At 34.9% G+C, this 25058-nt stretch overlaps 1 protein-coding gene across 2 annotated transcripts in view; it reads left to right on the forward strand.

Moving 5' to 3' along the window:
- USP38 (ubiquitin specific peptidase 38) overlaps nt 1-22426 on the forward strand; it is a 34455-nt gene extending 12029 nt beyond the window's left edge. For both annotated transcript variants that reach the window (XM_081543556.1, XM_081543557.1), the window contains 6 exons: nt 3582-3740; nt 5634-5827; nt 8706-8799; nt 11325-11431; nt 12591-13947; nt 21330-22426. In XM_081543556.1, coding sequence (XP_081399682.1) covers nt 3582-3740; nt 5634-5827; nt 8706-8799; nt 11325-11431; nt 12591-13947; nt 21330-21491 — 2073 coding nt within the window. In that variant the 3' untranslated portion in view covers nt 21492-22426. The remainder of the gene's footprint in view (nt 1-3581; nt 3741-5633; nt 5828-8705; nt 8800-11324; nt 11432-12590; nt 13948-21329) is intronic.
- The last annotated feature ends 2632 nt before the right edge of the window (nt 22427-25058 follow it).

A 25058-nucleotide genomic window follows, 5' to 3' on the forward strand; every position in this document is an offset into this window, starting at 1 on the left:
CACAAACATATTCAAAAGAGGCTGATGAAATGCAGAATTTCCGTTGCTGATTGTTGGCTGGAAATTTAACTAGCCTCAGAGAATTATGTATCACATTGGCTACTCGGTGCCTCATTTCCACTGAAGGAAAATCTGCAGGCTTATCAGAAGTAAACCTTACTAACAAGCAATTACATTATAACACATCATCACTTAGGAAGAGTGATTTCTGTAGTTTATTGTTCTAATTGGTGAGCTTGATCATCAGTTAATAAACTTGTTATCAATTACACAAAACTCAAACTTGAGCTAATGTAGCAAGAATACTAGCAAAATCGTCCAAGGGAAAGAAACAACTATTTGTCCTTCCCTCCAGGCACAGTCATGTATCAGCTGTTTGAGAAAAGGTTTATATTTATGTATTTTCTGGGGAGGAGATCCATTCTAATGTTTATTGCTCTGCACACATCCCTTACCCTTTCAGGTAAGTCACCTTTGCTACACTCGAAGCCTGTTCCTTTGCTCAATTTTTTAAAGGATGGAAGGGAGCTCCTTACCTTTTGTTGGCTTCCCCCTGCCCACAGAAAAGTAATTGAAATGGCAAGTGGTTAACTCTGAAATATTTGACTACTGGAATAAGTAAATATGAAATCATTTATTTAAAGAACAGTTAGAACTAAAATAGGAAACTGTGGTCTGGCTTAATAAAGTCTAAAAACAAAGACCTAATTATTCTGTCTACATACTGTGTATAGCCTGACCTACTACTCAACTAGAATTAACTTGGGCCTCTAGTAGTGGGTCATGCAGTAGTTAGATCACCTGTAACTCTAAATAACTCCGCCAAGGACTCAGGTTTAGGAGTTGCTAAGTATGAACAGTAACCTGGAATCATCAGTGTATTATACATTTAGAATATTTTAAAGCAAACCAAGATTGATGTTACAGAGTGTGTTTTTATGGACCATTTGCTTTTCATATGCTTTTTATAAGTGAGGAAGAATTTTTAAATGGAAGAGAAAATATCAAACCTTCTAATTAAATGTTATATACATTTTCTCAAATAGTAACTTAAGTTTAATGAATATCACAGTAATGTCTGCAAATATTCAGATTTGCTCATTCAGAAAAAAAAAAATCAGTTTTCAGATATTTAGAACATGCTAACCTGCTTGGACATCTGTCTTATACACTTGTGAAGAACTTAGTCTTATTTCTGAGTCAATGATCATTTTTTACCACATAAGATGTAATAGTAGATAGCTAGGTATGTTATCTGTTCACAAAGATCCAATCTACACTAGGAAGGCTTTTGGACGATTTAGTATTATAAATTAAATAATCATTGTAAAAATTCTTCTCCTCCATCTTTGTCTCTCCTGTCACCTCTGAGGAAACCATAATTTTGGATTTCTGACTGTTTTAGCAAGTATCTGATAGATATGGCTTTATGGAGCAAAATTATAATTCAGATTCGCTCTGAAATGCAGCGATGATAGCAGGGGTGTGAACCATTAGGAGCTGGCAGTTTTATGGTCAGATTAATGCCTTCAGTGGAGGTAAGATTAAAGAAAGTGGTGTAAAAGCAAAAATACGATTTAAGACGTCAAAGCATAAGAGTAAAACCAGAGAAAGGAGAATGAAGAACAGCACTGTTATTTTAAGAATATGAATTTCCTTCTACAAGAAGGAAGAGGGCTGATTGGAGTATAACTGTAATTGTTTGCTGTTTGATGGTAAGACCATAGAGCTGGCTGTAACTTCACTTTTGTCATGAGTTAGCTGTGATCCAAATAGATACTCTACACTGCCTATACCAAATAATGTTCTACACTGCTTTTTATTTGGTTCTTTGGCTACTTGAAGAATAGTCTGAAGGAGGGCAAAAGGTGAAAACAAGGAGACCATTTGGGAGGCTTTGCATGAATTTGAGGCAAGAGATGATTGTCAGTTGACAAGAAAAGTTCTAGGCAGTGTATAGGTTTGATTCCATTTGTACAAAAAAATCACATATATGGTATGTGCCGTGACATGCTATGACTGATAATCAAATAAACAATATGAAATCAAACCAAAATCAGTGATGCAGCTGGTTAAAAGTGGTAGGATTCTGGATATATTTTAAAGGAGGAATCAACAGAATTTATATGAAGTTTGATATACAACCAATGTCTTTCGTTGGACAGTGGGACGGAGACTTTTACTTCATACATGTTTGTATCATTAGATTTTCTTTATAGTAAGTGTATAATTCATTTACAACAAAATTAAACTTGTATAGAAAGATAATGTAACAATACAGGAAATTAGGGCAATATATCATGAAATTACCCACAATCTCACTACACTAATTTTTATGTTTTCCATTACGGTGTTTTTTTCCCCTAAATATTTTAACAAGGTTGTATTTATATTTATAATCAATATGTAATTTTTGTATCCTTCTTTTGAAATTTAACGTTACATAATATTTTCCCATGTTGCTACACACACGCATACACAAAAGTTCTACAAAGAAAATAAAAAGATGCTTTTTACATGTGGACTCTAATATGTAGTATCAAATTATAATAATTTGTTGAAACAAGTGTAGTTCCGTACTAATGAGCCATTACTGCAAAATAGCGTTTATTTTGTTAATAACTTCTTAAATATGCGATTGGCTCTGTATTGACTTTTTACTCTAATTTTATAATGAAAGGACATTGTTGTGCTTATTATCAGTGTTAATAGTTTTCTACATAATTATGAGCAATGAGCATTTTAGATTTCACTTTAATTTCTAACCCCAGTTCCTTAAAAATAATGGACTTTCCTAATTCTCTTTATTTTTAGAATCATTTCTTCTTTTTTGGAGGTGGGGCATGGGGATCATTAGTAAGGATAACCATGCTTATGTAAGACACCATCCCTAAAATAAAAGTAGTCACTTGTCTAAAATAGAGGTGGTGCTGTAACCTCAGCTGTAATTTTAGTTGTATGGATAAGCTATTGTGAAGATTTTCTTGAAGCAGTCTTTAATGTGCAAACATAATTCTTTCAAGTGAAAAATCTAAAATTCACACTAGATGGCGCTCTTAAGCTAATGCTTGATTTATCTTTTAAACATTTGTCCCTATTAAACAATCTGGTAAATATAATAGCCCCTACATTTTTTAGTTTAAGCCATTTTTAGAATGACAGCAGTGACTTAGGCTCCTATTTATTACCTTAATTTTTTGTACCTTAGTTTTAAATGGAGTATAAGCATGAGGAGAGGGGTCTTATATGTAATTACAATTATATATGCTTCAAAAACTAGATTTACCTTGGTATTCTAGAAATGTTTAACTTCATAACATTATTAGAAAAAGGCAGTGACTGAACATACAGAAGAGCATTTGCTAATCGTATAACACTTGCATTCCATTTGTACTGGCGTGGGTTGCCATTTCCTTCTCCAGGGGATCTTTCCCAATCCAGGGATCAAACCTGGGTCTCCTGTGTTGCGGGCTGATTCTTTACAGTCTGAGCCACCAGGGAAACCCTGTTCCATTTGTAGGCTAGGGAATTTGTTGCCAGTTTGTATAAATTGAAGAACGTTTGTCTTTTTTTCTGTTTAGATTGTTCCTCATGTAGTTAATTTGGTTCACTCCTTCCAAAGTGATGGTCTGCCTTCCAGTACAGCCTTCCTAGTGCAGTTAACAGAACTGATTCACTGTATGATGTATCATTACTCTGGATTTCCAGATCTCTACGAACCCATCCTGGAGGCAATAAAGGTATGATGATAGTTGTACCAGTCTTTGTGGAGCTGCAGCCTATGATGTGATAGATGAATGCAGTGAAACATTCCTGTAACCAGCTATTCAATTTACTCTTTTATGGAAATATGCTTTTTGTTTGAAAAATGCAGTTGGAACCTGGTTCAATAATTCTTAGAGAGTGATTTTTTTTTTATGTGCTATTACTCTCCAAATTAATAACCATATTTCTTCAGTTCCACAGTGCCAACAATAATAAGGCATATCTTTAAATTCGTAAAAGCTTTGGAGGAAATTTGTTTTAAAAAATGATACATTTAAGTTGATACGTACGTAAGTTGCTTCCCAATATCAGAAATGTCAAAATATGTAAGATACATCTTAGATTCAAGGGAAGGCATTGTAATTACATTATTTGACCTCTGTTTCTTCTCTGATTTTTATTTCATTTTTGCTATGGATTGTTCATGAATGTCCATATATCTTAGAATCTTTACTTGAATTATGTGTGAACTTACTGTTTTTCAACTTTGTGTGGATACTGGATCTAAAAAGCATTGATTCTGTTTGTCTTGAAAAATGGGTCACAGAAGGCACACTTTCCTCTTAGTAAATGTATTGCGTAATCAGGGAACAGCAAAATAATTGGAGGACTTCCTGCAGCTAGATGTGTTCAGAAGTTGTTAGAAATCAGTTCTATTGATAATGTTCCTTTTTGAGGTCTGAAATAAAGTATAAGGTCTCATTATTTTTACTTCTGTATCTGAAATGAATACAAATACATTTGTATTTCTTTTTCTTGCTACTGTAGAGTTTCTAATTAGACTTAGAATGAGTTTGGATGAGGCCAAAACACAAAACTGTCCAGCAAAGAAGGTATACTACTGGTTTGACCCTTGGACACTTCAGAAGTAAATGTCTTTATTTATAAAAGGTCTTCGTCATGGATTTGATAGCAGTATTAACCTCTTTCTGCAATGTTGCTGTGTCCATAGATGAAAGCTACTGCTGTTGTTAAATGTCATTCTTCACCACTAAAAGCTGAAGATTCCGATCACTGAAGTAGGCTCAGTTTGCACGGATCTCCCTGTTAAACTCAGGGAAGCATTTTCCATTAGATGTCAACAACAACAATAAAATCAAAAGAGTAAAACTCCTTCAGAAAGTATTTTCTGAGGTTTCAGTACTTTAAGTGCTAACAGCAGTCCAAAAAAGCCTTCAAGATTTTACCAGCTTTCCTTAGTCTCCAGTACTCCACTCATGCTTGAAAACCACTGACACTCAACATTTTATCTCACGTGTCACAAAGCGGGGAAAAAACTGTATCTTGTAATAATTTTCTCTACGGTTAAACATGAGATAGAGTTTTGTTTTTTAAAGTCAGAGGTCATTGTGCTTAGATACTTTCATTTTTCATTCTCTGACTACTTTGAGATTTCATTTCTAAGGGTTAATACTGGGTAAATATTAGTAGTGAATGATAGAGAGATATTTCTTATTTTACTACGAAATTTGAAAGCAGATTGTTAAGCTAATTCAGTTGTGTGCTGAGTCCTCATTCTACAGACTTTGAATAGCACTGCCACATATTCTCTGATGGCAGGGGTTTATTTTGAAAATATTTTGCTGGCAAATGGGAAGTAGAAATAGTTCAAATGTGACTTGAGTTCCTATTTCTTGAGTATTCCTCAGCTTGATAAACTCTACCGTTAAGGATATTTATTGATTTTTGGAGACCATTGTTTTTGCCATGTACTGTGATTTTTTTGATGACTGGCCAAGTACTATCAGTGATGTCAAAACTAAATGGGAGAAAAGAAAGATTAAATGTCAGTGGAAAATCTTCTTTATGGTGTTAATAACAAAAAATAGTTTATATTTTATACTACTTTTCCTCTTTATGATCTACAGGATTTTCCTAAGCCCAATGAAGAGAAGATTAAATTGATTCTCAATCAAAGTGCCTGGACTTCTCAATCTAATTCTTTGGCATCTTGCTTGTCTAGACTTTCTGGAAAATCTGAAACTGGAAAAACTGGTCTTATTAATCTAGGAAATACATGTTATATGAACAGTGTTATTCAAGCATTGTTTATGGCCACAGAGTAAGTTTAAATTTGAACTTTTAAAAAATTGATGCGTGCTGATGAAATGTAAGATGGTGAAATTGTCTTCAAATTATTTCTTATATATGGCAGAAATATTAATATTTTCATATAATTACCTTATTCAGAAATGAAATTGCTTTTAGTGCCTGGAGCTATTAAAATGCTAATTTATATAAATTATACTTCATGTTTATATTATTTATTTCATTTAGAGTCTTTCAGTTACTCTGACTTGATATTTATTAATATATCAGCTGAATTGATTGAACTTATTTCACAGAGTTTAAGGGTCCTCAAGTACTAATTTGTTATTATCCTGTAAGACAGTGGGTTTTTTTTTTTTAACCTGTATATCTTTTGAGGTGGTCATATTTAGTTTTTTCTGCTTGTAGGTATTTTGCTGTTTATCAGATCAATAACTTCTTCACTGCTCTTAAAGAAATTCAAGCTCTGCTTCCCATCCCAAGCTGATAGATACTGAACAGATGTATAACAGACATGTTCCTTTGCCGTCTTACAGATTTACTTTCAAATACATTTTCTTTTGCAGCCAAGCAAATAGGAAAGCAGTGGCTGTTAGCTATGTGAATGCAATCTGTAAAGGTACAAAATAGTGATGAACTTTTCCCGAAGGCAAAAACCTGGTTGAATTTTTCTCTTCTATACCAATAGGATATTCATGGAACTTGACCAAAGATGTTTACAAATTGAATTCTAGGCCTTTGTAAGTTCTTATGCCTTCCTAGAGGTATCATAGGAGAAGGCAATGGCACCCCACTCCAGTACTCTTGCCTGGAAAATCCCATGGATGGAGGAGCCTGATAGGCTGCAGTCCATGGGGTCGCTAAGAGTTGGACACGACTGAGCGACTTCACTTTCACTTTTCACTTTCATGCATTGGGGAAGGAAATGGCAACCCATTCCAGTATTCTTGCCTAGAGAATCCCAGGGATGGGGGAGCCTGGTGGGCTGCCGTCTACGGGGTCGCACAGAGTCGGACACGGCTGAAGCGACTTAGCAGCAGCAGCAGCAGAGGTATCATACCTGAAGGAGGGCTTGGCAGCCCACTCCAGTATTCTTGCCTGGAGAATCCCATAGACAGAGGAGCCTGGAGGGCTGGGGTCCGTGGGGCCGCGAAGAGTCAGACACAACTGAGCGACTGATCACAGAGGAATCATAAAGTAAAAGCTGAAAAGTTTAGCTTTATTTTCTTTCCTGGCCTCAATATATACAATCAAAACTAAGGTGTTTTCGTTTGGTCTAGTGGTTTGTTTGTTTTTAGGAATTTTTTCTTGTGTTCTAAGAAAATATTTACTCATAGACACAAATGATACTAGGCATAAAACCAAAATAATCCATGTCTTACCACCAGAGGTCATCTAATCCAGCCATCTCATTTTACAAAAGATAGAGAAAGCAAAAACTTAGCTACAATTCAAAGAGCACATCTTATTTTATAGCAGCCAATGCTCTCTCAGAATAGGCAGACAGCATATTTTATTTCTTTGGTAATATGTAAATTCTTAAAAAAATAAATCTAGGAGTACATAAAATAAAACTCAAACATTCCCATAGGTATCTGTTAATAGTTTTGCTTGCATTGTTCCAGACCTATTTTTTGTACAGTGATAAGATTTATCTAGTATAAAACAAACACATTGGTTTTTAAAAATATGTTTACAAAGAATCTTGTTTATGGATTCTTTTCCAGCCACTTATTTTTTTTCTTTTGATGATTTATATTGGAAATAGTCCCATGTTAGTGTAATGACAGAGCTATGTCATTCTGAGTAAATAGATGTGCCATAGTTAATCATCTTACTAATGATGAATATTAGGTTGTTTTGCTTATAATTAACATCTGCCCATATGCCTGTGATATAGAGGCTGTTCTTTGAATAGGGTGTGCCACATTGGTCTCCAGAAAGGTTATAGCATTTGAACTTGCATACTAATACCTGATTGTACCTATGACCCCATACCTTTAGCAGTACTTGATAAAATCAGTATTAAAAAATCTTTCCAATCTGGACGAAAGTGTCTTTGTGCATATTAGCTGACCTTTGCCCTCTCTAGTATCTTTGTTCATTTGTGTTTCTTTTCTGAATAACCTATTCTTTCCATTGTGTACCTTTCTGTTGGGTCCTTTTCTTTTTCCTGCTGATTTATCCTGGATGTATATGTGCTTTCTTCCCGTCCATATGATACATTTATTGAGTATTTTGTTTGCCGTTTTTATTTTATGTAGTCAGATCTGCTACTTATCATTTATAGCTTCTGAATTTTAGGACATATTCCCCTCTAAAATCCCTTTACCCCCTTTCCTTCTGTTAAATACTTTGGTATTTTCATATTTTACATTTAGCTCATTACTTCTCTGTGGCATCTGTAATGATGTGAAATCTTGTCTAATTCCATTTTTTCCCAAAAGGATACTCGGTTGTTCTATACTGTTTTTTGAAGTTTCTTCCTTTCCCATTCAGCACTAGTACCACATTCTTTAAAACTCTATCATAGTTTTGATGCCAGCATATTTTTTTATATTTCATGCAGACTTGAAAGAATTTAAAAGTTGTTTACTCAAGTTACTAGTTAATAGCTCCATCTATTTCTATTTGCTAATCCAAAAGATAGGAATAATGTGCAACAGCATGTGGCCATTGCCCGGCTGTGTAGTAACTGTTCAGTTACCACCATTTCCTTCCTTCTTCACTACATTGTAGGCAGTTGTAGGATTTTGCCAGGTAAAGGGCCTTCAGGTAAGTGAAATTTTACTGTAAGGATAATAACTTGCACTAACTTCCCTTTAGCCTTTAAAAAGTGCATCATGTGTACACATGGAGACAAAAAATCGTTATATTTTACTATCTTTCAGTTTCAGGAGACAAGTATTATCTTTAAATCTAAATGGGTGCAATTCATTAATGAAAAAATTACAGCATCTTTTTGCCTTTTTGGCCCATACACAGGTGAGTGTAAGTGTGTATAGTATTATATGTTAACTGCATTGATAATCTTCTTTAAACTTCACATTATACCAAATTTGATAAACCTTTTTAACTGATGAAATAATATATCTCTCTCCCAGCACAACAGATCCACATAGAAATCTAAAGAGATACTGCCTAAAATCAGGATATGCCCTAAGTTCTTACTTTTCCCTTCTAGTTTCCATTCTTGTGATGAATATTTTACTGACCCATTATTCTAATTATTATAGGTAAAATCTGATTTCCTATCTAAAAGATAGCTCCTTCATGAAGAAATATTTTTAAATGCATCTTTAACATTAAGTTTATAAGTATTAATTTGGTAGATTTTCATAGTAATGAACAGTTTTAAATGAACAATTAAAATAATTTTGTGGCATCTTGGCTTTTTTTCCCTCCCATTTCTAATGTATATACCCTTTCATTATGACTAAACTTTTAAGCTCTAGAACTTAATGAATGAACTGTTTACCTGTTAAAAGTTATGGCGCTTAAAATTTTGTGATCGTTTATGTCCACAAATTAATCCAAGGAAATAAGTTTATGCTAATAGCAAGAACATCATGTAAATAGCCATTTATTGAGAGATATAATATGAAGTCTGATAAGCATTCAGAAAGGAATCCTTATGCTCAAGGAACTTGTACTTTTTAAGTTTTGAGTAATACCTATGAATAATACAAATCATTTATAAATAATATTTTCTGGTTTTACTGTTTTCGTTTCACAGAGGTCTAAAGGAATAGGTAGTTACAGCCAGAAGAGAAGATAGATTTAGAATTGATGGAATTGAGTTGTTAGGAATGCTTTGTTTCCTATCTACAAGCTGAGAAATATCTCAAGTATAACTTCTTAAATGGAAGGAATCAAGATTGACATGAGTGATGGCCTGAAATACTCAGAGGATCATTTTACTGTTCTCTACCTGGAGGAAACATGTTCACAAATTTAACACCTCAGGACCAAAGGAGATGAAATCTCCTCCCTGCAACTTCCAAACATTGTTTGCTAGTAAATGGATGTATGTACTTGCTGTATTACTGTATGCTGTATTTACTGTTATGTTATATAGAGTTTGCCCTTGAACATCACAGTCTGAACTGCAAAGGTTCACTTACACATGGATTTTTTTCAATAAATAAATAGTACTACACAATCCATGTCTTGAGTCCACAGATGCAGAACCACAGATATGGTGGGCCTATTGTAAAGTTACACACAGGTTTTTGACTAAGCAGAGGGTCAGCACCCGTAACCCCATGTTGTTCAATGGTCAGCTGTATAACATGTATGCATATGGTAGGTGTATGTGCATCTGTGTGTATATGTGTAGATAAAAATACATTATATATACTATATTAACTTAAGTCAGAGCTATTAGGAAAAAGCCTTAGGAGTCTTCCATATTCCCAACAAAAGAATTAACAAGAGAGCCTAATTAAACTTCTGCCATAGTTGAGACCCTGTCTGATAGCAGGCTGACAAGTAGATTAGGTAGGTAGATTTTCCCTATATGATTTAAAAGGCTTTTCTTCGCATAATTAATAAAGCTAATATTTATTGAGCATATAAATTCGTCTAGCTCCTATGCTAGGTGGTTTACATATATTATCTCTTAATCCTCAAAATCAATCTATGAGGTAATAAGGTAGTATCCCCATTTTACAGGTGAAGAAACACGGCTTACATTACTGGCTTTTATGGCCATGAAAACAAGTGGCAAGACTGGAATATGAATCAAATGATTTCTGAAACCCATTGCAAACAATCCACCAAATTCCTTTTCTTCAAAATGCCATAAACACACCTGTTTTGATAGAAATGTTTCCCTTAACTGAGAACCCTGTCATATACCACAAATACTCAAATTCTAAATTTTCAAGTGTCAATCACAATTTTGCAGATGTCTTTTTCAGTTCTTTTTTTGTCATGGCAAAATCTAGGATTTCAGCCTACCTTGCTCTAAAGTCCACAAGCAATCACTTCACTAAACTGTCCCTATACTAAAAAAAATAAAGTCAGCAAAGTCCCTGACCAGTGTGTTCATATTCCATACATTTATGACATGTGTACCCAGTCAAAGAAATTTTCACCTAAAATCAGCATGCATGGCTCTGTCGAGTATGTCCCTTATTAATACAAAATATATTCCACTAACTTTTTTTTTCAGATTTCTTTTTTTAATTGTGGATTCAAGCACATAAGAGAGAAAATGCCAGGAGCATTGTATTACGTTAAAGAGACTTGGGGTCTGATAAAAATCCCCTCTGCTACTAGTTTAGCTGTATGACCTTGGGCAAGTCACATACTTTCTCTAGATCTTAATTCTGATCTGCAGAATGAGAAGTTATGACTGAAAGTTACCTAAATGTATTTGTTTGGTCCTTTGTAGTAAAGATTAAGCCCACGTAATTTTAGTAATCTTTATTAAACATTGTATATTAAGATTTAGTTATTTAGTTCATGGTGTGAGAATCACTTCCTTGTGTTTTCTCAATCAACAGAGAGAAGCATATGCACCTCGGATATTCTTTGAGGCTTCCAGACCTCCATGGTTTACCCCCAGATCACAACAGGACTGTTCTGAATACCTCAGGTTTCTACTAGACAGGTAAAAAGTATTTCTAGAGCTGTGATTTGAATTATGTTCTTTCTTAACAGATTATTTCTACCGAATATTGTTTTTACCTCTAAAGATATTATTTCTAGTGTTAAACTCTAAAATGCCTCGCATTTATTGTATTTTTTTAAGTGTTTTTAATTTGGTTTCTTTTTTTAATTTTCTTACTTTAGCTGTTCTCAGAGTGTAGTACAAGAACCCCTAGGGGTTCCCAAAATACTTTCAGGAATCTTTCCCTTTCCAACTACATATCTCTGTATCTGTAGTTAAGGCCAGACTTTCTTCATATACTTCGTCCAAAACAACAGAGCACAATAGACTGAATGCAGAGCAGATACAAGGATCCAGCCTGCCTTCTATTAAGCCAGATGCTTGAAATATTTGCAAAATGAGTCATATTCTGCTCACTAAATTTTTGGGGGTTTATAAAATATAACTATTTTTCATTTAAAAATGTTATTTATATTAACATGTAATGAGTTTATTATTGTGTATCACTTTATTACTTTTATTCTCAATTGTTGAATACAGTAAATATTGATAGACATAACCACATACATGATAAGCTCTTAGGTTCCTCAGTTATTTTTAAGGGTATAAAGGCATTCTGAGATAACAAAATTTAATAACTTCACCTTTAGACCAATTGATAATTAGGTGGGTTTGGTAAATTTTATTGTCTTCTTCCCACTTAGGTAATAAAACCTATTATTTCCCGGTCTTTGCCTCCTTTCTGGAATGTAAGTGACTAGTAAAGTTAGTTGAACCCAATATGTGCAACATGTTCCTCCCATTCAACAAGGATATGTTGAGTAGTTTCTTTGTGCCAGGCTTTCTATGAGATGCCAGGCAGACGAAGATCTGTAAGACAGTGGGTATATACAGTATAAGTGTTATAAAATAGCAGTATGAAGAAAGTGTAGTGAGAATATAGGTCAGGAACAATCCCTGACTTCTCTTCTGATCTACATTCTCGAACTGTTTGATATTCCTCCAGATTAAAGGAGGAGAAACTTGATTTTTTTAAATAAGCATTATATTTGATAAGAATAATTTGGCTATTTATATAAGCCAAGCCACTCATATTTTTAAGTAGAACTGACATTTAAATTTAAGCGAAGTAGCTATATAATGATATACTCTCCTGCAGGCTCCATGAAGAAGAAAAGATCTTGAAAGTTCAGTCCTCACACAAGTCTTCTGAAAGTCCGGGATGCAGTGAAACTTCTTTACAAGAGGTAGCCAATAAAGCAGCTGTCTTAACAGAGACTCACTGCACAAGTGATGGTGAGAAGACACTAATTGAAAAAATGTTTGGAGGAAAACTACGAACTCACATTTGTTGTCTGAACTGCAGGAGTACCTCACAAAAAGTGGAAGCCTTTACAGATCTGTCACTGGCCTTTTGTCCTTCCTCTTCTGTGGAAAACTTGTCTTTTCAAGATCCAGCATCATCACCCAGTACACAAAATGATGGCCTAACACAGGCCAGTGGGCCTAGTCCTTCAAAAGAACCAGGAGTCTGTAACCCGTCAGCAGTTGCCATTGCCTGTGACTCAGCTGTGAACGAAAGAATGGTTGACAGTCCTGATGAGTTCTGCTGTACGGAAGACACTTCTGTCCCTAATGACTCTAGCAAGATGCTTGTTAATAAAGATGTACCTCAGAAACCAGGAGGTGAAACCACACCTTCAGTGACTGACTTATTAAATTATTTTTTGGCTCCAGAGATTCTTACTGGTGACAACCAATATTATTGTGAAAACTGTGCCTCTCTGCAGAATGCCGAGAAAACTATGCAAATCACAGAGGAACCTGAATACCTTATCCTTACTCTCTTAAGATTTTCATATGATCAGAAGTATCATGTGAGAAGAAAAATACTAGACAATGTGTCACTGCCACTGGTTTTGGAGTTGCCAGTTAAAAGAACTCCTTTCTCTTCGTTGTCAGAAAGTTGGTCTCTAGACGTTGACTTCACTGACATTAGTGAGAATCTAGCTAAAAAGTTAAAGCCTTCTGGGACTGAAGAAGCTTGCTCCCCAAAACTGGTGCCCTATCTCTTGAGTTCTGTGGTCGTTCACTCTGGTGTGTCCTCAGAAAGTGGGCATTACTATTCTTATGCCAGAAACGTCACAGGAACAGAGTCCTCCTGCCAGATGTGCCCCCAGCCCGAAGCTCTGGCATTTTCCTCCTCCCGGAATCACTTACTAGGGAGAGACAGTCCCACTACAATGATTGAACAGGGCTTGGAAAATAAGGACATGTCAAAAGAATGGTTTTTATTTAATGACAGCCGAGTGACGTTTACTTCATTTCAGTCAGTCCAGAAAATTACGAGTAGGTTTCCCAAGGATACAGCTTATGTACTTTTGTATAAGAGACAGAACAGTACTAATGGTTTAAATGATAATAATTCAACCACTGGACTCTGGGTAAATGGAGACCCACCTCTACAGAAAGAACTAATGGATGCTATAACAAAAGACAATAAACTATATTTACAGGTAAGTTGGAAATATAATCATCATTTGTGGAAGATATTTAAACAATTGATAAATGGTTAAATGCTTGCCTTAATTTTGAAATCCAACTTTTACACGTTTAAGGAATTTACAAAGTGGTGATTTTGAAATTTGAATCTGGGTTCATATGAAATGGGTTCAACCTATATAACTAAATTTTCTTACTTGCTAATATTATGAATTAGTTATGGAGAGTCACAATTAGATGCAGTATAGAAGGCTTTCTTTGTTTTCAATTAGAAAAGATCTGATCATTATAAAATCATGTCATTCAGAAATATAGAAGTTTAATAAAATGGAAATATTTTCCTCTTCCTTTTAGTTCCACCTGCCAGGGGAAACAACTGCTAAATTTGTATTTATTCCTTCTTGACCTTTGTACAAGTATTTTAAGAACTATTTATTGACAAGTGGTTAAAAGGAGACTAAAAGGTAGAATATGTACACAACAGATGTTTGTATTCTTTAAGGACCTGATCGGTAGAATCAAGGCAGTAATACAACAGTAAATAAAACTATGGAATAAAGATTTCATATGAGCTGAATTTACTACTTTTCACAAAGATTTTTCTTACTTTAAAGTTAATGTAGACCTTGCTGAAAGTATTTTTCTTTGAAACCTGCCAACTTGCTATCAACATAAAAGACCAACAGTAAATAGGAGTTAAAACTGTAGGTGTATTAGTTGGGTAACCCAAATGATTTCATGAGTTTAAATATGTAAGTTTCTAAAAATTTTGTGTTACAGACTCTTAAAAGATACAGAATAAGAAAAGACAGTACTGATTTTTGGGAAAGTTTACTGTACTATAAAATACTCAAATAATGATACATGATACATTTTTAAAGGAGTATAGCTGTGTTCCAGGATTACACAGAAACAATACATTTTGCAGGAAAAAAAAATCAGAAATTCAGGATATTCCTTATTCACTACCAGAAAGGCTTATGATCAGTTCAGTTCAGTTCAGTCGCTCAGTCGTGTCCGACTCTCTGCGACCCCATGAATTGCAGCACGCCAGGCCTCTCTGTCCATCACCAACTCCCGGAGTCTACCCAAACCCATGTTCATCGAGTCAGTGATGCCATCCAACCATCTCATCCTCTGTCGTCCCCTTCTCCTCCCGCCCCCAATCCTACCCAGCATTAGGGTCTTTTCCAATGAGTCAACCCTTCGCATGAGGTGGCCAAAGTATTGGAGCTTCAGCTTCAACATCAGACCTTCCAATGAACACCCAGGATTGATCTCTTTTAGGATGGATTGATTGGATCTCCTTGCAGTCCAAGAAACTCTCAAGAGTCTTCTCCAACACCACAGTTCAAAAGCATCAATTCTACGGCGCTCAGCTTTCTTCACCGTCCAACTCTCACATCCATACATGACCACTGGAAAAACCATAGTCTTGACTAGACGGACTTTTGTTGGCAAAGTAATGTCTCTGCTTTTAAACATGCTATCTAGGTTGGCCATAACCTTCCTTCCAAGTAGTAAGTGTCTTTTAATTTCATGGCTGCAGTCACCATCAGCAGTGATTCTGGAGCCCAAAAAAGTAAAGTCTGACACTGTTTCCACTGTTTCCCCATCTATTTCCCATGGAGTGATGGGACCAGACGCCATGATCTTAGTTTTCTGAACGTTGAGCTTTAAGCCAACTTTTTCACTCTCCTCCTTCACCTTCATCAAGAGGCTCTTTAGTTCTTCTTCACTTTCTGCCATAAGGGTGGTGTCATCTGCATATCTGAGGTTATTGATATTTCTCCTGGCAATCTTGATTCCAGCTTGTGTTTCTTCCAGCCCAGCGTTTCTCATGATGTACTCTGCATATAAGTTAAATAAGCAGGGTGACAATATACCGCCTTGATGTACTCCTTTTCCTATTTGGAACCAGTCTGTTGTTCCATGTCCAGTTCTAACTGTTGCTTCCTGACCTGCATACAGGTTTCTCAAGAGACAGGTCAGATGGTCTGGTATTCCCATCTCTTTCAGAATTTTCCACAGTTTATTGTGATCCACACAGTCAAAGGCTTTGGCATAGTCAATAAAGCAGAAATAGATGTTTTTCTGGAACTCTCTTGCTTTTTCGATGATCCAGCGGATATTGGCAATTTGATCTCTAGTTCCTCTGCCTTTTCTAAAACCAGCTTGAACATCTGGAAGTTCACGGTTCACGTATTGCTGAAGCCTGGCTTGGAGAATTTTGAGCATTACTTTACTAGCATGTGAGATGAGTGCAATTGTGCGGTAGTTTGAGCATTCTTTGGCATTGCCTTTCTTTGGGATTGGAACAAAGACTGACCTCTTCCAGTCCTGTGGCCACTGCTGAGTTTTCCAAATTTGCTGGCATATCGAGTGCAGCACTTTCACAGCATCACCTTTGAGGATTTGAAATAGCTCAACTGGAATTCCATCACCTCCACTAGCTTTGTTCGTAGTGATGCTTTCTAAGGCCCACTTGACTTCACATTCCAGGATGTCTGGCTCTAGGTGAGTGATCACACCATCGTGATTATCTGGGTCGTGAAGATCTTTTTTGTACAGTTCTTCTGTGTATTCTTGCCACCTCTTCTTAATATCTTCTGCTTCTGTTAGGTCCATACCATTTCTGTCCTTTATCGAGCCTATCTTTGCGTGAAATGTTCCCTTGGTATCTCTAATTTTCTTGAAGAGGTCTCTAGTCTTTCCCAATCTGTTGTTTTCCTCTATTTGTTTGCACTGATCACTGAGGAAGGCTTTCTTATCTCTCCTTGCTATTCTTTGGAACTCTGCATTCAGATGAGAGTATCTTTCCTTTTCTCCTTTGCTTTTCGCTTCTCTTCTCTTCCCAGCTATCTGTAAGGCCTCCTCAGACAGCCATTTTGCTTTTTTGCATTTCTTTTCCATGGGGATTTTCTTGATCCCTGTCTCCTGTACAATGTCACGAACCTCTGTCCATAGTTCATCAGGCACTCTGTCTATCAGGTCTAGTCCCTTAAATCTATTTGTCACTTCCACTGTATACTCATAAGGGATTTGATCTAGGTCATACCTGAATGCTCTAGTGGTTTTCCCTACTTTCTTCAATTTAAGTCTGAATTTGGCAATAAGCAGTTCATGATCTGAGCCACAGTCTGCTCCCGGTCTTGTTTTTGCTGACTGTATAGAGCTTCTCCATCTTTGGCTGCAAAGAATATAATCAACCTGATTTCGGTGTTTACCATCTGGTGATGTCCACGTGTAGAGTCTTCTCTTGTGTTGTTGGAATAGGGTGTTTGCTATTACCAGTGCGTTCTCGTGGCAAAACTCTATTAGCCTTTGCCTTGCTTCATTCTGTACTCCAAGGCCAAACCTGCCTGTTACGCCAGGTGTTTCTTGACTTCCTACTTTTGCATTCCAGTCCCCTATAATGAAAAGGACATCTTTTTTGGATGTTAGTTCTAGAAGGTCTTGTAGGTCTTCATAGAATCGTTCAACTTCAGCTTCTTTGGCGTTACTGGTCGGGGCATAGACTTGGATTACCGTGATATTGAATGGTTTGCCTTGGAAGCGAACAGAGATCATTCTGTCGTTTTTGAGATTGCATCCAAGTACTGCATTTCGGACTCTTTTGTTGACCATGATGGCTACTCCATTTCTTCTAAGGGATTCTTGCCCACAGTTATGATCAAGGTAATAGAATATATTCAACCATGTACTTCTCACGAGATATCAGATGAGCCATTAGATAGGAATCATCAGGATTCTTGAACATTGGAGAGATGGAGTGAGGGTAAGAAGGTCAGGTTGAAATAGAATTTCTACAATATAAAATATGAAAATAAGGCCCAGTGCAATCTTGACTTTTGGAAATAAACAAAAACTACTCTAATTTCTGTAATTGGAATGCCAGAAACTTACCCCATTGCATCCTGATTTTACAATGTTTGTGATGAGACATTCTTTTCATTATTATTTTACTATCCTATGTCATTATAAAGAAAAACCATTATGTACTTTGTTAATTCAGTTTCTCAGTGTTGTGCAGTTGTTCTAAATTCCATTTTAAGTCTCAGATTGTCCAGTTGTCTAATGCAAAAAAGTTATCACTACATTTTACATTAAAGTTATTACCTGTTTTAAGATATTATTTATTTACCTGTATTAAGACTCTTACGCTATTAAAGCTTCATATTAAAGTGCCTTTTTGAACCAAATTACAATAACAAATACCCAACTAGAAATAAATTAATTAAAAACTTAAATATAGTTAGACTTTATATAATTTAATTTCAAGTACAGTAATATAATTGATAAGTTTTGAATGGTGATGTTTCTCATACTGTGTAACCAAATCATTCTGGTGTTTTAAGTTTGTGTAGGAGCTATAGTGCTTCTTCTGTTGTGAACACGTCTTCATAATTGCCTGGCAGTGAGAATATGTGGTGAGATTTTATATATAGCAGTTTTCAGGTGTCATTCTTTAGTTTTGAACACGTGGAACATATATGTGTATATTTTTCCTCTCATTTCCAGTATTGTTTTTACATTCACTCTTGAGTTATAGTTAAAAGTGTGTGCCCATTTCATAGTAATAATGCTTTGTAATAGATTGCTATGTTTGGGATACAACTTTGGCTTTAAGAAATGGCATTCTGCCTAATTATAAAATAGTTGTAAAAAACTTACCAAATCTTAGTAAAAGTAAGGGTATGGAGTTAAGTCACAGCTAGATTTACAAATGTTAGAAGGACTCTTGTTCTTTCTAATATTGGAAGGACTAGTGGTTTTGAAAAGCCTAGGCAAAAAATTCTACCACACAAACTATTTTCTACTCTGTATCATAACCTGACACACAGGAAAACAATGTAAACTGTGGATCTTGAAGTAAATTTGGGAAAGGGCTTGTTCCTCATATACTTCTACCCCCAACTTCCATTAGGAGTATCTCCATTCTTTTAGCATCTGGACTACAAAAATCATGCTTTCTTTTAGGATCCAGTGTGAGAAGGGTTGTGTGAAGGGTATCGCCTAGCCCCATGTGTTCCCCTAACTGCAGATAATCCTCTCCTTTCTCGTTCAGTTTCTTTTCTTTCTTTGGAGGAGGTGGGAATTTGCCTGAATATTTTTCTTCATCATACATAAGAGTATATATTGTATCTGTGTAGTTTAAAACAAAAAAAAAAAGCTGGATCAATTTTATGTTTACAGATTTACTTAAATGAGAGATCTAAATATACTGAAAGGTTTTTATCCCAAAGCAACAGTAACTCCTTTTTGTTACTTGACCAATAGTCCACTATTGAAATAAGAATTAATTTTAATACTTGATATAAAATTAGGTAAAAATTACTTATGAGATCCATAATTTGTGAATTTACCTAATATTCTCATCTATATTAAAAGAAATAAAATGAAAAATGGTTTCCCCTACTTTTATCCATAGTTTAAGCTTATCTTCTGAAAACAGAATATCATATGCTTTTCTCCATCAGCCATGTATTTATATAAATAACTACAAAAGTAAAAATGGAATCTTACTTCCTTGAGAAGCTCTATATGTTAAAGTATAATATAATATAGGTTTCAAGTGTCTCAGAAGCAGTGGAGTTACTCAGTTTTGTATTGTGCAGGTTCTCCAACATAGTTTCTGTTGGGAAATCACTTTTTAATAAAGTCTAGGCAAGATCTTCTTGAGCAGAACTTCTTGAACTCTGCCTTTCATATTTACTCAGTTTATTTATTTCATTAGGGAACATGATGTGTATCTTAAACCAAATATTGTTTCTTGGATACAGAGCCATATTTGCATTGCTTTAAATAGCTTAATATATTATAGAGCCAGAATGGAGTATTTCTGTCCTTATTTTTGTGTCTATTTCTGATATCTCTATGGCAGCTTTTATTTTTTACCTGTCAAATATATGTAATCTTACTCTAACTTTACAAATTGAAGAATAAATTAATATAACCCCTGAGAAATACTGTGTGTTTCGACATGATACAGAGGAGCCAGCAGTTATAAATGTTGTAAATGATAGAGTTAATGGAAAAATTGTTTTTGAGAAATATCCTGTAAATTAAGTTTTAAAAGCCTTTCTAAGGGCCTATCAGAGACTGGTTAATTAGGCCATTCTGCTATAAGGATTTCTTACCTATGATCACATTCAGCCATAAAAATATGTGGTTGTTGATCATTTTGTGTATTGGGAATCACACAGCAGTCATGTATGCTTACTGAGAAACCAGGGTGTCCATAATATAGGGATAGATGTCAGGGTAAGCCTGAGGTTTTTCCTCCATAAGAAAAATCAGGCATCTCATGAAGAGGGTAAAATAGCCAACTAAGAAAATTTTGCTAGAAATTGAACATTACATTGCCAGGAAGGGCAAACTAATTGGACTTTTAGTTGAAGAGCTGGAAATAGTACAGTTTTTATTATTAATGTTGACGGCACTGTGAGAGTTCTTCAGGATGATTATACCTAACCAGTTAAGGGTTATGCTGTTACCAGTGGCTTTTAAACCTTGTTGACACTAATGACCTCATTTGAGAGTTATAGACTCTTTCCCAGAAAATGGACCTATGCCAGAATATTTTGCCTATTCTTCCTAGGAGTTTGTGCCAATTTTAGAATCCAGTTCAACACCTTGCCAAATGAATTTGTAATTTATAAATAAATGTTTATTCACATTTGTTCCTTTCATGGCTAAGTACCTAATAGTGTTCTAGTTTGAGATCATTAATATTTACTGAGCACTTAATATGTGTCTGGCACATAGATGAATATGAGTCCTTATAAAAGTTCTAATAATCTGGTAGGGGATGGTTTTAAGTAATACTGTAAGGAGACAGGCTCCGTTTTCTTTAGCAGTGTTTTTGAGATGAGATCTGTTATTTACTGAGAAATATTCTGAGGAAAGGGCAGGAAAAAATTGAGCCCTCTTTCATTATTTATACCTTTTACTGTAATCACCCACTTCCAAAACAGCCCCAGTTGACGGAAAGTAGATAATCCATTGTCATAACCTTTGAATTCTGTGTTCTGGGTATTAGGAAAGAAATCCATTCTTCTATTTGTTGATGAGCTTTGCAAGAACTGTAATGCTTCTATAGAGAAATCTGAAGACTCTGGGGCTTCACTTAAAGTAGGGTATTGACAGAGAATGGCCTTTAGGATCTATCATTCTGTAGAATTATACCAGGATTTTGCTCTCTATCTTGTTTGCTCCATCTGTGATTATGTACTTTAGTACGATTTGATAAGGATTAGTGTAATCAGTATTTTTAAAGTTACTGAAATTTGAAGGATACTTAAGGATTAAAGCAACTTAAAAATATTTTTATAGGTGATATACCCATCCACAGTATTTAGAGTTTTAATGTCATAAGAACTATTTTAAATTTCAGGAACAAGAGTTGAATGCTCGAGCCCGGGCCCTACAAGCTGCATCTGCATCCTGTTCATTTCGGCCCAATGGATTTGATGACAACGATCCACCAGGAAGCTGTGGACCAACTGGTGGTGGGGGTGGAGGAGGATTTAATACAGTTGGAAGACTCGTATTTTGATGCTGAGAGAGTCCAAAATGCACTGGTCACAAAACATCCAATACCATGACTGTTAAAATGTCAGACTGTAACAAATATCATATCTATCTTTTATTTTTCTCTTCATTAGACCCTTATACTTTAAGAAAACACACTCAGTGCTTGTTTTATTTTCTTGACAATACATTTATTAACAAAATGCATCATGGGAAAAAAAATCTACCTCTTAAAACTCCATTTGCTTTTACGGTTAGACATGCTTGACCAAAAATTTTCAGAGGAAAATATGTACTTGGTCCCTAATGAAGCTGCATTAAATTTAGTAGAGGCATTTAAATGGTCCTGTGCTCAGTTTTACTGAACAGAAAATAGATTTCACTTAGCATCCTTTAAAAAGAATTGTGTGTTGGACGTGAGGGAAATAGTGTTTAAAAAGAAAGAAAATATTTTATTCCCTTTGTAGTTACCCCATTATTAAATTCAAGTCTTTGAGAATACTAGTGATGATACAGTCTCTTATGAAGGCAATAACATAAACTTTATCGAGCTGTAGTACTTTTCAGGTTTGTTCAGTGCTGTCTTCAGCATCTCTGCATTTCAAGTAAAAATGTTTTAAAAAAGGATTATTTATACATATGTGCTGAATTTGATCTTAAGAAAGGTGCATGATCCTGTAGGAGTCACATTTTTACCTAAAAATTGCTAACTTTGTAGTATTTCTAATTGAGAATTTTAAAAATTCTATTTCAGGGAGTATATCTTCTGTGTGTTTTGAAGGAGGTGAGTTCTGTATGTGCCTTGCAGTACTGTAATTCAAAAATAAGAATCTTTGGCTGCGGGAAAGGTTTTCTAAAATGAAATGTTAGGAAGTAATTTTTTGTGCTAACATTAAAATTATAACTTTTGAAAGGTGTTAGATTTTCCCGAAGTAAAATCTGATGGTTCTAAATCAAAAAGTGTGATAGTTTGTTTTTAACTCTTATAAGAATTCAGAGGAAATGAACTTGGTCAAGTAAAAAAAATTTTTTTGATTTTTTACTTAATCCTCAGAATATTAAACATTGATCATATATTTTCAGAGTTGTACATTTGGGTTTTTTGTTTTTTTTTCTTTTTTGAGTCATGTGTTTTGCACAGTTCTTTCTGTTTCACAGTTTCAGATAAAATGTCAAAATGTCAGCCCCTACCATCCCACATTTTCTTTGCCAGGAAACTGGAAACAAGTCACTTCTTCTAGGTCTTGATTGTGCAGTATTCAGGAATTATCCCAGTTGTCTCCATTCCTAAAAGTTTTAACTTACCCATGGTGTACATAGTTCTGAAGATTGGTCATATATTTATTTTTAAAACGTTTTAAGGAAAGAATGTTCTTTGTTGATTTGGGATTTATCTTTTCCCCAAGCTTTTAATGGCAGTGGTTAAAAACAGATATCCTCATCTTCATTCTACTACTTCCCATTCCTAACCTGTCTCTGGTCATCAGGAAGATTAGAAAAACTGATTGGATTAGTTAAAAACTGGAAATTCTTTACAGAATTGAGGTTTCTGTTCCCTACAGATCACTGAACCAGAAGGAATTTTATCAAGTTTCTTTCCCATGGACTTCCTGTTGTTCTAATAGTGAATGTCTAAGTTATGTGTTCAGTTATCCACTAGCTAGAAAATGATTTATAGTCAGACTATATCAATCAGCATCTATTGAAACTGGTAAAGTCATTTAATACTTGGTGGGTTGATATTGGATTCAACTGCTTCTACTAGGAACTTGCATAAAGACAATTAAACCTACATAAAGTTTTATCTTAGAATAGCAAGTCATTCAGCGATTTTTATGTGTCAAGGTAATTGAATATTCAGAATGATAACAAAGATGAGATTCTTGTTATGTAATATACTGAGCATGGGGACTTCCCTGGTAGGCCAGTGACTCTGTGCTTCCAATTCAGGGACATGGGTTTGATCCCCAGTCAGGGAACTAGGATCCTAGGTGCTGTGTGGTGTGGCACAAGGGAAAAAAAAAACATACTACTGAGCATATTTAGATTAACTTCATACCACTACCAAAAACTGGAAGTTAAAGATTTCCTTTTAAAATTACAACTATAGTAATAATTATTTGGAAGCAGCCTAAATATCCATCAACAGATGTATGAATAAAAGAAAATGTGGTATTTATATACAGTGGAATATTACTCAGCCATAGGAAAGAATGAAATACTGCCATTTGGAGCAACATGGATGGACCTAGAGTTTATCATACTAAGTGAAATAAGTCAGAGAAAGACAAATATCATATGATGTCACTTATATGTGGAATCTAAAAAAAATTATACAAATGAACTTATTTATAAAACAGAAACTCACAGACATAGAAAACAAGCTTATGGTAACCAGAGTAGAAAGGTGAGGGATAAATTAGGAGTTTGGGAGTAACATGTACACACTACTATTGTGTAAAATAGATAAACAACATGGACCTACTGTATAGCATAAGGAACTGTACTCAGTATTTTATAATAACATATTGGAAAAGAATCTGAAAAGATGTGTGTGTATATGTATAGCTACATATACACACACACGCGTATCTAACTAAATATAACTGAATCACTTTGCTGTAATCTGAAGCACTGTAAATCAACTATACTTCAATTTAAAAAATAAATTTAAAAACAAAAAAGATAATAAACCAAAAAAAAAATTAACCCAACGAATCTTAAAAAAGAAGTCTAATAAAAGAAAAAAGAAGTCTAAAGGCTCTTCTATGTATATATATATTCTTAAGCATTTACCAAACTGTCATATCATCATAATAGCCTTATTTTTTGTTTTACTAATTTTCTTATAGAGTCCTTTTTGGAAGTGAATGAAACTCAAAATGAATGAGGGATTTTTAAAAACAAGGATTCAAAGTAAACAGTTCTTTAAAAAAAAAAGTTAACTTATAAAGAAAAACCTCAGGTTTCCTGTGTAAAAGGAAATTTTGTTATAGAAATAGTCTTAAAGAAATGAAATAAAGATTTTTATTCAACAAATCAGCTATCTGGGTTTTACAAAATCAAAAGGATTTGTTATGTAAAACCTTTAGCCCCAGTGTTACATAACCAGTGTGGATTTAACTTTAAAAATAGAATCTAAGAAGTCAGCCAAGTGTGTAGCCAACTCGCATCATCAGTGTCAGTTATGGCCTGCAGTTGTTTTTCTCTTAATAAATCTCATGTTTTCAAGTTTTGCTTTGTGTGCTAGACACACACACACCTTGATTTCAGAGAGATGAAAAGGTTAGCCTTCCCTGGCTAGATCAGTGGTTTTCAACCATGCATAATGTAAAAATCACTTGGAAAGTTTTAAAAAATATTACCATGCCTGGCCCCGCCCCAGACCTATTAAATTACACGGCGACTGGGCATCAGTAATTTCTGAAGTTCCTCACATGATTTAAATGTACAGCCTTTGTTGAGAACTTCTGGGCTAGAAAAGGAATTGTTTTCTCTAGGACTTTTATCCAAGGATAGTAACATGTTGAGTGATTAAGTAAGATTAAAACTATAGTGATACTTGGAAGCAGCCTAAGTGTCAACCAGATGA

Source organism: Giraffa tippelskirchi, chromosome 11 (assembly GCF_054371585.1).
Source record: "Giraffa tippelskirchi isolate mGirTip1 chromosome 11, T2T-mGirTip1v1.2.pri, whole genome shotgun sequence".
NCBI classification, from domain to species: domain Eukaryota; kingdom Metazoa; phylum Chordata; class Mammalia; order Artiodactyla; family Giraffidae; genus Giraffa; species Giraffa tippelskirchi.